Source organism: Pleuronectes platessa, chromosome 19, assembly GCF_947347685.1.
Source record: "Pleuronectes platessa chromosome 19, fPlePla1.1, whole genome shotgun sequence".
Classification (NCBI taxonomy): domain Eukaryota; kingdom Metazoa; phylum Chordata; class Actinopteri; order Pleuronectiformes; family Pleuronectidae; genus Pleuronectes; species Pleuronectes platessa.
In genome coordinates this window covers 18,954,905-18,967,309 of record NC_070644.1, presented here as the reverse complement: position 1 = coordinate 18,967,309, position 12,405 = coordinate 18,954,905, and the positions used below count along the sequence as shown (strand labels likewise).

At 46.8% G+C, this 12,405-nt stretch overlaps 1 protein-coding gene across 1 annotated transcript; it reads left to right on the top strand.

Annotated features, from left to right (window-relative positions):
- Positions 1-209: 209 nt before the first annotated feature.
- Positions 210-7,936, top strand: pigo (phosphatidylinositol glycan anchor biosynthesis, class O). Its single transcript, XM_053411120.1, has 10 exons — positions 210-1,087; positions 2,018-2,161; positions 2,394-2,517; positions 2,621-2,780; positions 3,674-3,850; positions 3,926-5,525; positions 5,631-5,834; positions 5,952-6,148; positions 6,423-6,493; positions 6,874-7,936. Exons 1-10 carry the CDS (start codon positions 610-612, stop codon positions 7,001-7,003), a joined length of 3,285 nt encoding a protein of 1,094 aa, XP_053267095.1. The 5' UTR covers positions 210-609; the 3' UTR covers positions 7,004-7,936.
- Positions 7,937-12,405: the final 4,469 nt, after the last annotated feature.

The following is a 12,405-nucleotide window of genomic DNA, read 5'->3' as shown; positions in this document are numbered from 1 at the left end:
TGTTAAAGATATTATAACAGTACAAATTAACTAAATAAGAAAAAATACTTTATGTTTTACATTGTTTTTGTGACGTATGACGGGCTGTGTGCCTGCGAGTCTGCGCTTAGGGACATAAATCTCCACTGTTCATCGTGGTGCTATGAAAAAACTCGTCCGCCGCTGTGTTTCCGCCCCGTCCCACGCCCACAAAGGTTCCTAGCTGTCACCGGTCATCTAATCTCGCTGTACCCGGCGTCCCCATGCAGGTGAGGGGGGAGGCGTCAAGTCGCGCTCCGCTCCACCTGAGACACCCGTGACCTCCGCGTTGTTGACGCACACACACTCCACCCGCGGCCGGAGAGAGGACGAACACCGCAGCGGCACAAGGTCAGTGACAGGAGCTGGAGGAGAGCTAGCTAGCGGCTAACAGCTAGCGTCGTTAACCGGCCCGTCCTCTGAGGGTTATCCGCTTGACAAGCCCCCGGTCGCGCCTGAGCACGCGGCGGGTTCCCGGTGACCTGGTCAAGGTGAAACTTTCCGTGGAGACACGTGGGGGCCGGATTAGCCTCCATGCCGCAGGAGCAGCTTCCACAGCCCGCTAGCGTGGAGTGATTGAGTGTGTTCAGGATGAAGCGGCTCCCGGTGCTCGCCCTGCTCCTCTGCCTGTGCTCCGTCTACTTCGTGGGCATCTACCTGTTCGTGGGCGGCTTCCTGCTGGTGCGGCTGGAGGTGAACCGCACCAGTGGCTGCGGGGACGTGCTGCAGCCCGGCGGGGAGCCGGCGGACTTCTGCCGGGTCCGGCCGCGCTTCAGCCGGGCGGTGCTGCTCATCATCGACGCCCTGAAGATCGACTTCGCCCGGTTCGACCCCAGCAACGCGGCGCCCCGACCCCACGAGAACAAGCTGCCGGTGCTGGAGGAGACGGCCGCGGCCAGGCCCGCTCACTGCCGGCTGTACCCCTTCCGGGCCGACCCGCCGACCACCACCATGCAGAGGATCAAGGGCTTCACCACCGGCTCCCTGCCCACGTTTGTGGATGTGGGTAACAACTTTGCGTCCACCGCCATCCTGGAGGACAACCTCATCCACCAGCTGGGGACAGTAGGTGAGTACTTATACCAGGGAGGAGAGTACTTATACTAGGGAGGAGAGTACGTATACTAGGCAGGACAGTACGTATACTAGGGAGGAGAGTACTTATACTAGGCAGGATAGTAATTATAAGAACAAGGAGAGTACTTATAGTAGTTAGGTGAGTACTTATACCAGGTAGTTGAGTACTTATATTAGGGAGGAGTGTATGTATACTAGGAAGGAGAGTACTTATACTAGGGAGGAGAGTAATTATACTAGGTAGGTGAGTACTTATACTAGGTAGGTCAGTACTTTTACTAGGAAGGTGACTAATTATACTTGGTAGGTTAGTACTTATACAAGGTATAATACTTGTATTATGCAGGTGAGTATTTGCATTAGGCAGGTGAGTACTTGCATTAGGCAGGTGAGTACTTGCATTAGGCAGGTGAATACTTGTATTAGGCAGGTGAGTACTTGTATTAGGCAGGTGAATACTTACATTGGCAGGAGAGTACTTGTATTAGGGAGGAGAGTACTTACATTAGGCAGGTGAGTACTTACATTAGGCAGGTGAGTACTTACATTAGGCAGGTGAGTACTTACATTAGGCAGGTGAGTACTTGTATTAGGCAGGTGAATACTTGTATTAGGCAGGTGAGTACTTGTATTAGGCAGGTGAATACTTACATTGGCAGGAGAGTACTTGTATTAGGGAGGAGAGTACTTACATTAGGCAGGTGAGTACTTGTATTAGGCAGGTGAGTACTTGTATTAGGCAGGTGAATACTTACATTGGCAGGAGAGTACTTGTATTAGGGAGGAGAGTACTTACATTAGGCAGGTGAGTACTTATATTAGGGAGGAGAGTACTTATATTAGGGAGGAGAGTACTTACATTAGGCAGGTGAGTACTTGTATTAGGTAGGTGAGTATTTTTAAATTTTCGTGTCCCACGCAGGCAAGCGGGTGGTGTTCATGGGCGACGACACGTGGGAGAGTCTCTTTCCGAAGAAGTTCCACCGCTCTCTGCCCTTCCCTTCTTTCAATGTCAAGGACCTGCACACTGTGGACAATGGGATCCTCCAGCACCTCTACTCCACCAGTATGTCTCCTTCATTACGCTCTTATGACAACATACGTTTTACTCTATAAGTAACTGACACACTGTTCATGATATGCAAAGAAGAATTACTCAGTTTACTGTCAGAACTCTTGCTGCCATCAAACAAACAATCTCAGGGGTATTTAAGCGCTGAAGTCATAGTTTTATACTCGGAGGATTGTGGACATGTCATGATGTCCCCCACCTTGTCCCCCTCTGTTGGTTTTGACAGTGATTGGCGGTGACTGGGACGTCCTGGTTGCTCATTTCCTCGGCGTGGATCACTGCGGACACCGGTTCGGACCCGACCACCCGGCCATGGCCGACAAGCTCACCCAGATGGACGGAGTCATCAGGTCAGACATCAGTCCAGCTGCTCTGTGCTCGTTTCACTGCGTCTTCCTGCCGCTCTCATCATCACCATGTGCTCTCTGTGTTCTATTCCTCATTGTCCTGCAGGTCTGTGATTGACCGTCTGCAGAACGACACCCTGCTGGTGGTGATGGGCGATCATGGGATGACGGACACAGGAGATCACGGTGGAGACAGTCAGAAGGAGACTGATGCCGCTCTCTTCCTCTACAGTCCGGCCCCTCTGTTTCCCGGACCCCCGTCACAGGTCGGTACACTAGCCTTCTTTTTGAAAATAATACTTTTATATGAATGTATTAAATCCATACAATAGCTACAATTGGAAAAACACATGTTCTTGGATCATTGAAATAGGTAATAAAAAGCAAAATACTATAAAATCCAGGTTCAGTCAAGACTAAATGTGAAATGAAACGTTCCAGTAACGAGTTTACTAAATGTTAATGCAGAATGAGGTCACATGAAATGTTCCAGTAACAAGTTTACTAAATGTAACTCTAATGATTTGCCCTCGTCTGTGTGTTTATTTTTTATCAACAAACTCCAATGTGCATCGTGTTTACTTCCCCAAATAACCGGAAAACTTGTTACCGGCGTGAACATTTCTTTTTCCTTTCCCCTGTATCCATTAAATTGATGCTGGCAGGGGGTCGCCACCTTTTTCAGGGATAAACGTTGATATCACACAAGAAACCAACTCCACTCGGCAGCGGATTTACATAATTGCTGTGTAATTAGAGCGTTACGCAATATGTTGTTCCAAATCGTGGGTTATGTGACTACACAGGAAAGAACACCACTGTAATGAAAGGGGGCTTTAGACTCGATGCTGTATCAGACGCAGAGACTATTCTTTTTCTAGTTCTCGGTTATTATTTCACGAGGTGGGAATGAATCCAGCAATCTCACAGATGCATGTCACTGAAGAGATATTTATTCATGTGCTTGCAGTTAAATGATCATCAATTGATACTACTCCAAATATAAGCAGATAAAATATGTATGAACCTTGTCCTGAATGTTTTTATCTTCTGAAAACTATTGAACTATTGAAACTCAAATCATTACATTGTGAAATATCGGAGATCACAGAAAAATGAGTTAATAACACGACATGCTTTTATTTTCTCATGATTGCAGAATGAACCGGATGTGGTGCCGCAGACTGACCTGGTTCCCACCCTGGCTCTGCTGCTGGGCATTCCCATCCCCTACAGCAGCGTGGGGCAGGTTCTTCTTCCCTTATTCCCTCCCCACGGACAGGGTGCAGTGGGAAGTCTCAGCCAGCTGGAGGCGCTGTGGATCAACGCAAAACAGGTAGCATGCTCAGCAGCAGTTTAATGTTTCCACCGTTTTCCAGACGAGTTTTTAACATCATCTCTGTTTCCGCAGGTAAACCGTTTCCTGGAGACGTACTCCGGAATGGCCAAAGACATCCCACCAGAGAGCCTCTCTCGGCTGAAGGAGGACTTCTCCCGCCTCTCCTCTGAGTACCTGGCCACTGTCCGAGAGGGTCGGCCCCCCTCCCCAGAGCTGGCAGCCTCCCTGCAGGCCTACCTCACCTCGGTCAGAGACACCTGCCGGGCTACCTGGGCCCGGTTCAACCCGTTAAAGATGGCGGCTGGACTGGTCATCCTGGCGTTTGCCTGCTTGATGTGTTTCATCCTGTCTGAGCTGTCGAACGTGCTGATGAGGGAGAATGGTCTGGGACTGAAGGCCCCGGTGGTCGTGGCTCTGACAGTGGGTGTCGGCGTGGCCGTGGCTCAGCTGTTCACGCAGGGATACATCGAGGTAGCGTGGTGCCTGGCGGCTGCCGCCCTCAGCTCTGAACTGGTCTTCTTCTGGACAGCGTATGGATCCCGAACAGCTGCTGTGTCAAAGACCGGATCCAAATCTCTAAATTTTAGGAGCTGGCTCACCCTGCGTAACGTCCTCATTCCCTCTCTCCTGGTTCCTCTCCTCCGCTGCGCCTCCCTGCTCTCAGACAGCTACGTGATCGCCGAAGGCCGGGTAGTGACATTTCTCCTCTTCTCTCTGGCTCTGTATATTCCCATCCATCTCAACTGGGATGGCCTACTTTTACCGCCCAGCTATGACCCCCTGAAGTCTGCTGGGCTGGTGCCGTCTCCGGCCTTGTCTCCATCAACTGTGAAGAAAGAAAGCAGCGTCCTCCTGGCCTGCTCGGGACTCCTCGTCGGCAGCCTCTACCTCTCCCTGTCATTTCACGGCTGCCGGGAAGAGCAGGGCTCCTGCCAGCCTTCGCCCTTCCTTTCTCCTCTCGCCCGGTTGCAGGACAGCCAGCTGAAGAACCTCCACTACATCTTGTCTGTCTTCTCCCTGGGCTTGTGGACGTATCTGCTGAGACGCTGCCTGCGCCACTACGGAAACCTCAACTCCTCAGGTGGGACGGTGTTCACGGCCCGCTGGATCTTACCACTGCTGTCTGTGTGCATGGGGCTGCACTGGGCTGTTAGTGCCACGCCGGAGGACAGCTTCAGGAATCTGGGCGAGCTGATCAGCCTGGCCCAGCTGTCTCTCCCCAGGGCGGCCTTCTGTCTCTTGGGCCTGGGCCTGATTCTGATCTGGCTGGATCCCCTCACTGTGTTTATCAAAACCAGGACCGCGGCCTCAGCCAGAAATTCCTCGCTACCCCCACCGAGTTACCGAGCCAGCACCGGCATCAGCCCCCAAGCCGAGCTGCACCACCTCATCCCGCAGATCTACCAGCGGATGCGCCGCTCCCTGGATGACGGCGGCGAGCGGAGGGGGGGCAGCGAGGTGGACAACAGGCCTGCTGTGGAGGCCTACGGCCTGGGAACTGTGTACTCCGCTCCCCTGCTGCTGTTCTGCGGCCTGCTGGGAATCGGCCTGCTGCTGCTGCACCCAGAGGGCATGTCGCTGTCTTTCCTCCTGCTGCTGCTGGAGATGGGAGCTCTGCTGCACATTCACGCCTCCTCCACGACCCTCGGTGGCCTCCAGGAAACAGACCCTGGTACGATGAGGATCTTTTTGTGCCTTCTTTTCTGATTTTTGAATCAGTAATCCGTAAAGTCATGCTCCTTGTCCTTTTAAAAACACTGTTCTCCTCTCTTCTCAGGTGGATTTAATGTTCCCTGGGCTCCGATAGTGATGTGGGCCCTGGCCGCCTCCCAGTTCTTCCACGCGACTGGTCATCTTCCGACCTTCCCCTCCATCCAGTGGGGCGCTGCCTTTGTGGGGTTCCCTGATGGACACACAGGCACCCTGCTGCCCGCCTCCCTGGTGACCCTCAACACCTTCGCCTCACACATCTTGTTCGCAGGTAACTATTCTTTATTAGGTAGAATATGGATTTAAACTGGGACCAAACATAAATTACAATAAACCCAAGAACTGGATTGTATGATTTACAGTTTGTCCCTGTCTTGATTGTCTTCAGTGGGTTGTCCACTGCTGCTGTTCTGGCCCCTGGTGTGCGAGGTGCGTGGCAGCCGAGGAGGAGGAGGAGGAGGAAGAGCTTGTGGGGATGAAGACGAGGACGCGGTGATGGAGATGAGGCTGAGAGAAAAGCCGCAGGAGTTCAGCGCCGCTCTCCTGCAACTCGCAACACGCTACCTCTTTATCCAGGGAGCACAGGTAACCCTCACCACAGAGCAGTGGGTCATTTCACACAATCATCATGTTGTTGTTGTTTGATCAGTATTTTAAAGATTTAATTGTGATTAAGAATCTGTGAGATGAGATCAAGGATTTAAGATATCGGATTTTCCCCAAACTTTATTTTATAGGAACTGAATAGATTTATTTACATTTAATGATTTTGGATATCGTGACTCGCGGATGTTGAGTTTCAATCTTTTGTTCGTGTCTCACATCGGAGCCTCTGCTCTCTCTCTCTCTCTCTTCACAGGTCTTTGCCTCAGTCTGTGCAGCTGCCATCCTCAGGAGACACCTAATGGTGTGGAAGGTTTTTGCACCCAAGTAAGTGCCTGAATGGATTTTCCAGCTCACTCAAACTTCACATGCAGTAAAGGCCTTTGAGGATATGGACACGGCACGAGTTCAGCTCAGTGAATGCACATCAGTGAACGCAGACATATTAACATCCAGGATTCTTGTGCTTTTTTTAAATGGATGTTTTGCAGGTTTTCTGTGGGATCTTAAAAAGTCTAAAAGTCTAGGTTATTATTAATTTAAGCCCTTAAGAAAAGTCTTAAATACATATATGTATTATGCAATCAGGTTTAAATACGATATGATAGGTGGTGATTATGCTAATTTTCATTTAAAAGGATAAAATTTGATTTCTGATGTTTGAAGAAAGTTAAAAACCGAGTCTCTTGTGTCTTTGCTTCCTCCAGGTTGATGTTCGAGGCGTCTGGCTTCCTGGTGAGCAGCGTGTCTCTGCTGATCGGGGTCACGTTAGTGCTGCGGGTCGACGTCGCCGTGGGCCGCTGGTTTAAGAAAATCATCCCAGATGCTTCCAGGTAGCGACGGCTACACACAGAACCATCACCGTCGGTGTCTAACACGCTGATCTCCTCAAACACGTCTTATGAGGTCACGTCTTACTGTAACTTGAGGGCTACGCTGTGCGGGACCGACTCTGAGGCCGGAGGGATTGAAGGACATCATATTTTGGACTGAACCACCTCCAAGCACGGGGACTGTTTTTTTTTTTTTACACAGTGGTTTCAGCCGGAGCTCGTAAACCACCTCACAGAAGGCGATGTGGTTTTAAGGTCATCGAGTTCCAGAGTTACGATGAGGGAGAGGAGAGTTACTTCTGAATGTTTCTAACCGGCCGAGCAACAGGGTCTCCTGGTTTAAAAAGCTTCACTCAATACAAACCGGTTTACAGAAGCTTCACACCTGTCGCAGCTGAACCAGAACCTCAGCACTCAGCACGAAATGGGCCTTTTTAATATCCAGTGGCTTTTATTTCCTCCTCATAACCGAGGCTGACGTCACACTTTACGAGCACCAGCGGCCAAAGTGATAAGTTTAATGTGACGGAGAGACGCTGCTTGAATTCATCAATTAAATTAAAGTAACGAGCAGGTAAATGATTCAGCCACTTTCTGCAGAAACCGAGGTCGACGTCTGGAGCTGCTTTCTTATCACTTCGCCAGCAGGTCGACTCCATTTGGACAAAATCCATCCAAGTGCATTACAGCGTGTCATTCAGGTGTCTGCTGGAGGAAGTGTTCTTTTTCTTTTTTCTTATGTTTTCTACCATCAAGATGTCGAAACACCCCCGAGCATCTGGTCACTGCCAATTCACACAGTGTTGACTCTGCTGTGGTTCTACTTCTTTCCTGGTGGTGGGGTTTTACTTCTATGATTCCTAACTCTAATGCCTATGTTTAATTAATAATTCTTCTTTTTTGTAATCTCTAATCCGAAATAAACCTTCTCTCTTGATACACCTTGTCCCTGAAAGAGGTGCCAAGCTTTAACAAATGCCTTTTTGTCTCTCGTGTATGATGTCAGTATTTTTTGGCCGGTGAACCCGGTGACGTCCAGATTCTCTTTGACAGTTCATTTATTTGTGCGGGACGTCTGAGTCCGTCTCTGCTCTGCAACCTGGAGTCAGCAGCTAAAGCTCATTAGCTAATGCACGATATGGACGGGACGTAGCGCTCGGGTTGAATTAGCGATGATGCAGATGTGCTGCAGATGTGCTGCAGATGTGCTGCAGATGTGATGCAGGGACGTTTGGTCGGTTTCTGCTGCGGTGAAGGTTCGACTTGGTTGTGTGGTGACGGGGGGGGGGGGGGGGGGGGAACTGTTTATTTTTCTGTTTTTAGAATGTTTAATATATAAATAACTGATTCATTAAAAAAAAGTGATTTTACATCCTGTGGAGAAAATGGAATAAAACTTTTTTGTACATGACGTCTTTGCCTCGGTAGCTTTCCTGTGCGTATGAGGAACAACCGGATTAGTTTAAACTTACGATTACACACGTCGGGTTTTTCAACTCTGGATTATTTATTGTTGCAGCTCAAACTAATGTTTATCGATCCGGCGACTTGATGAAGGGAAGTGGGTGCTGCCACAATCTTTCATCATTCATCATTCATGGTGCTTCATTCATTATTCAAGGAAGCTTTTTCCACATTTCCAGTTTATGTTAGTGTGAGTAGCTGAAAGTCTCACTCCTCCTCAAATGTTTGTCGGGGAGTTTTCTAGCTTCCATCGAATAATAATAAACTTTATTTAAAAAGCATTTTCCAAAGCACACTTTCAAAGTGTTTCATATCCGGGCAAGAAGCAAATCAATGACAGTTAAATACTAAAATCAGGAAAGGCTTCCCAGTGGACCTATGTTCTAGGAAGAGATTTGGAAGAAGTTTAGTTTTCAGCTGAAAAATTGCAAATTAACAACAAAGTGGAAAATTGACAAATGGGAATCGAACCCGCTGCTGGAAATTATAACCAAATCATTAGTATTGACGACGACTCTTTCAAGCCGCTACAAATACATTGTGGTCTTTTCTTTTACGTTTTTTCCCACAAATCTCACTTAGGATACTGCCCCCCCCCCCCCCATTATTCAAATGTTGGTTTATACACCTTGCAGGTAGAATGACCAGAAGGGGGCAGCAGAGCGATTGACTTACTTAAACCTCCATACCCAAAATGAAATCCTTAAATTAGGAAATATTTATAACTTTTTTTGTAATGATTATAAAATTAAATATTTACAATAAATATATTAAATATTTATATAATACATATACTCTCTTTACAAATATTTGTATACATTTATATAATATTTTCACTGGGTTGTACATTATGTCTAATTGTGGCTATTTTTCTATCATTTATTCATGATTATGATAAAGAGCTATGACATCACTTCCTGATATATGACTTGCTCTTCGCCATCCATTAGCTATTTCAAATAAATACTTGAAAATGTTTCCAGTAGTGTTTTGGCTTATTTTATTTTTTAGCATAAACATACTTTATTTTTTGGAAGTCGCCTGAAAAGGACTAGTATTATTATTAATATTGTATAATAGTAGCACTGTATTATTATTTTTCTGTGCTGTAAACCACCGCAGGCCGCTGAACGGTGGTTTCAGCTCTCGCTAAATGCTGTGATAATGAAACTGCTGCAAAGATTCTCGAGGCTAAAGCTTCATTATATTGAAGCACAAGCAGAAATGCAAAGGGAATAAATGCGACCGGGGCGTTGACAGAAAGATGCTTTTATTCCCTCTGCTCCGACGCAGCTTCGGGCTCCAACATGTTTTGTCGCACAGAAGGTGATAAGTTAAATGGACGCGACGTTTTTCCAGTTATAAAAAGGTGAAATCTCAAAACATTTGCGGTTCGACCGGACGTGCGATTAGCCAGAAGAAGCCATTACAGTTATCGACGCACCAATAAGTGGTTAAAGCCATAAAAGCAGCATCAGGGTAACATCCAGGAAAACAGGACTGTGGCTGCTCCTGCTGGGAGCTCGGGATCTGGTATTATTTTTGATGAGAAGCTCCATTATGTGCCTGTGAAAGCTGCCAAGCTCTCGTCCTGTATCTCTAATTGCTCATCATTATTAGATGAACGGGCCCTTTGGCCGACAATCCGCACATTTCAGCTCGCAGCAACTATTAAAGTTGGACCATTTTGTGTTATATGGGCTCGGAAAAAAAAACCCATCCTGCAGCTCTCTGATGTTTGCAGAGTTCAGCTCCTTCCACAGGGGATCACACTTAAAACTGCTTTGATGATTATCATATCCATCAATCCCATCTGAACACGATGTGCTGACATTTTTTCCGCCATTATCACCAATAAGGTTCAATCGCTGAATCCATACAGACAAACTCAGGTCAGCTGGGGTGAGAGCGAACGAGCAGTTTCATAAAATATAAGAGGAATAAGGATCCGATTCGAGAGGATGGACCCAGGATCATATTTTGGCATTTTCACCTTTTCTCCCAGGGAGTAATTCATAAATCATAATGGAAAGAAACAGCTGATGCATAGGGAACTGATGAGTTTGTGAAATTTGATGCAGCTTGATTGAATTTCAGACAATTATTGTGATAATTCAAATCAGTATGCACATTCTCCAAATCTTACACGCATACAAATTTCTATGTCAATGCAGAAAACCACACAGAAACACATCATGACGAAAAAACTCATTTTAAAGTTGACGGCCTCGACTTATTCGAATTTGGTACCTGACGTTTCAAAGAGAGAGAAAGTTTTCATGCTTTCATACGCAGCAGCAAGCGGAGACCTGACCAATCAGCTGGGTCATAGCAGCTACACACAGACACACACACACACACACACACACATACATACACACCACCTGGGTGGGTTGTATCAACGCCGAGGAGATATGTGGTTTCTAAAAATGTCCTGTAAATCCACCGGGGGAAACAATTTAGTGCTTGAATGCTCCGAGTTAGAAGCATGATTTCTTTCTGAGACGCAGGTAATTACACCCTGTAAAAGTCACAACTTCTCAAATGACGTTCTTAAAGGCAGTTTAGCAACTTCTGAGGGAGTTAAGCTTTTATACCAGACTTCAGAGAAACATTATCCAAAGTCTCGTTAAGTCATATTTATGGCTCGGTCCTCTTTTAGGCAGATGTCAGTACTTATGAGTACTGATCCAAAGTAACAAATACTCGGTTGTTATTACAAATGTACTTTTATTGTTCACTCTCATCTGCTTCTGTCACTAACGAGTTGAAGGACCCAATCAGGCCTCAGGTTGAAATGTCAGGAGTTGTAGTCACAGTTTATTCTGCCGCCCCCTAGTGGCCACAATAAGTAAACGATATGGTGAAGCCAGTGTATACTCCTCCTGTGCTGAGAGGCCTCAGGATGCTACTGCAGAATGTGATGAAACACATGGCAAACAAACAGATGGGGTATAATACCCGTGCACTTTTACCCAGTTGGCACCACACACACACACACACACACACACACACACACACACACACACACACACACACACACACACACACTGGAGAGCTGCTTGATGACGAACAGCACGAGAGTCTCTCTCCTCGGGAACAGAGGCCGACAGCTCCGACTGTGAGACGAGTGATTTCACATCCTCTCACCTTTCTCTTCTCTCAGATCCAGGTCGGTGTGTCTCACAGTGATCGGGCGTCGGGCTCCACAGTGCGACACTAAGCTGTACATTGATATTCCACAGGAGGAGACAAAAACACAAGAAACACAATGGATGAGAGGTTTAGGATGTGTTTTAGTCCCTGGAGGAGAAACTGCTTGTCGGTGTTTGAACGTGTGGACAAGCGGTGATAACATATCTCATCTAACGTCTGTGTAAATAGGAAACAAAGGATTTCAGTCTTGCTTTTTAAAATATGGCTGATAAAGGTTTCCTTATCTTCTGTGTGTGAGTGTGTGTGGCCTGTTCTTTAAAGGTCACGTGACTCAGGAGATGTTAGAGATGAACGGGTGAGATGGGTTCTACCTCACGGACGTGACGCAGAGAAGCAGTTGTTGGTTCAAAGAATTGACTTTTTTAAAAGGAGATAAAAAATGGATTTGTGCAGGATTTACATTTCGAGTATGATTCTGATTTGCTGCAACGAACCCAGAGAATACATTTTGAATCTGTGAAACAAACACTGGTCAGACGTGTGTGTCTCAGGATAATATCAAAGCATTTGCACCTTGAAAGAGAATCCATTATTCGACCTGGATGACTCAGAACAAGGATATCACGGATTCTCACACCTGAGATACAAGTATTGAGCTGCTCACTGTGATATATAATGATAGGAAAATAGAAATCTGCAATTATTTGATATATAAATTATCTGTATTTTTGGTATTGTAGTTTTTATTTTTCCCAAAAAGATGGTTTCTGTCTTTTTAGTTGTTGT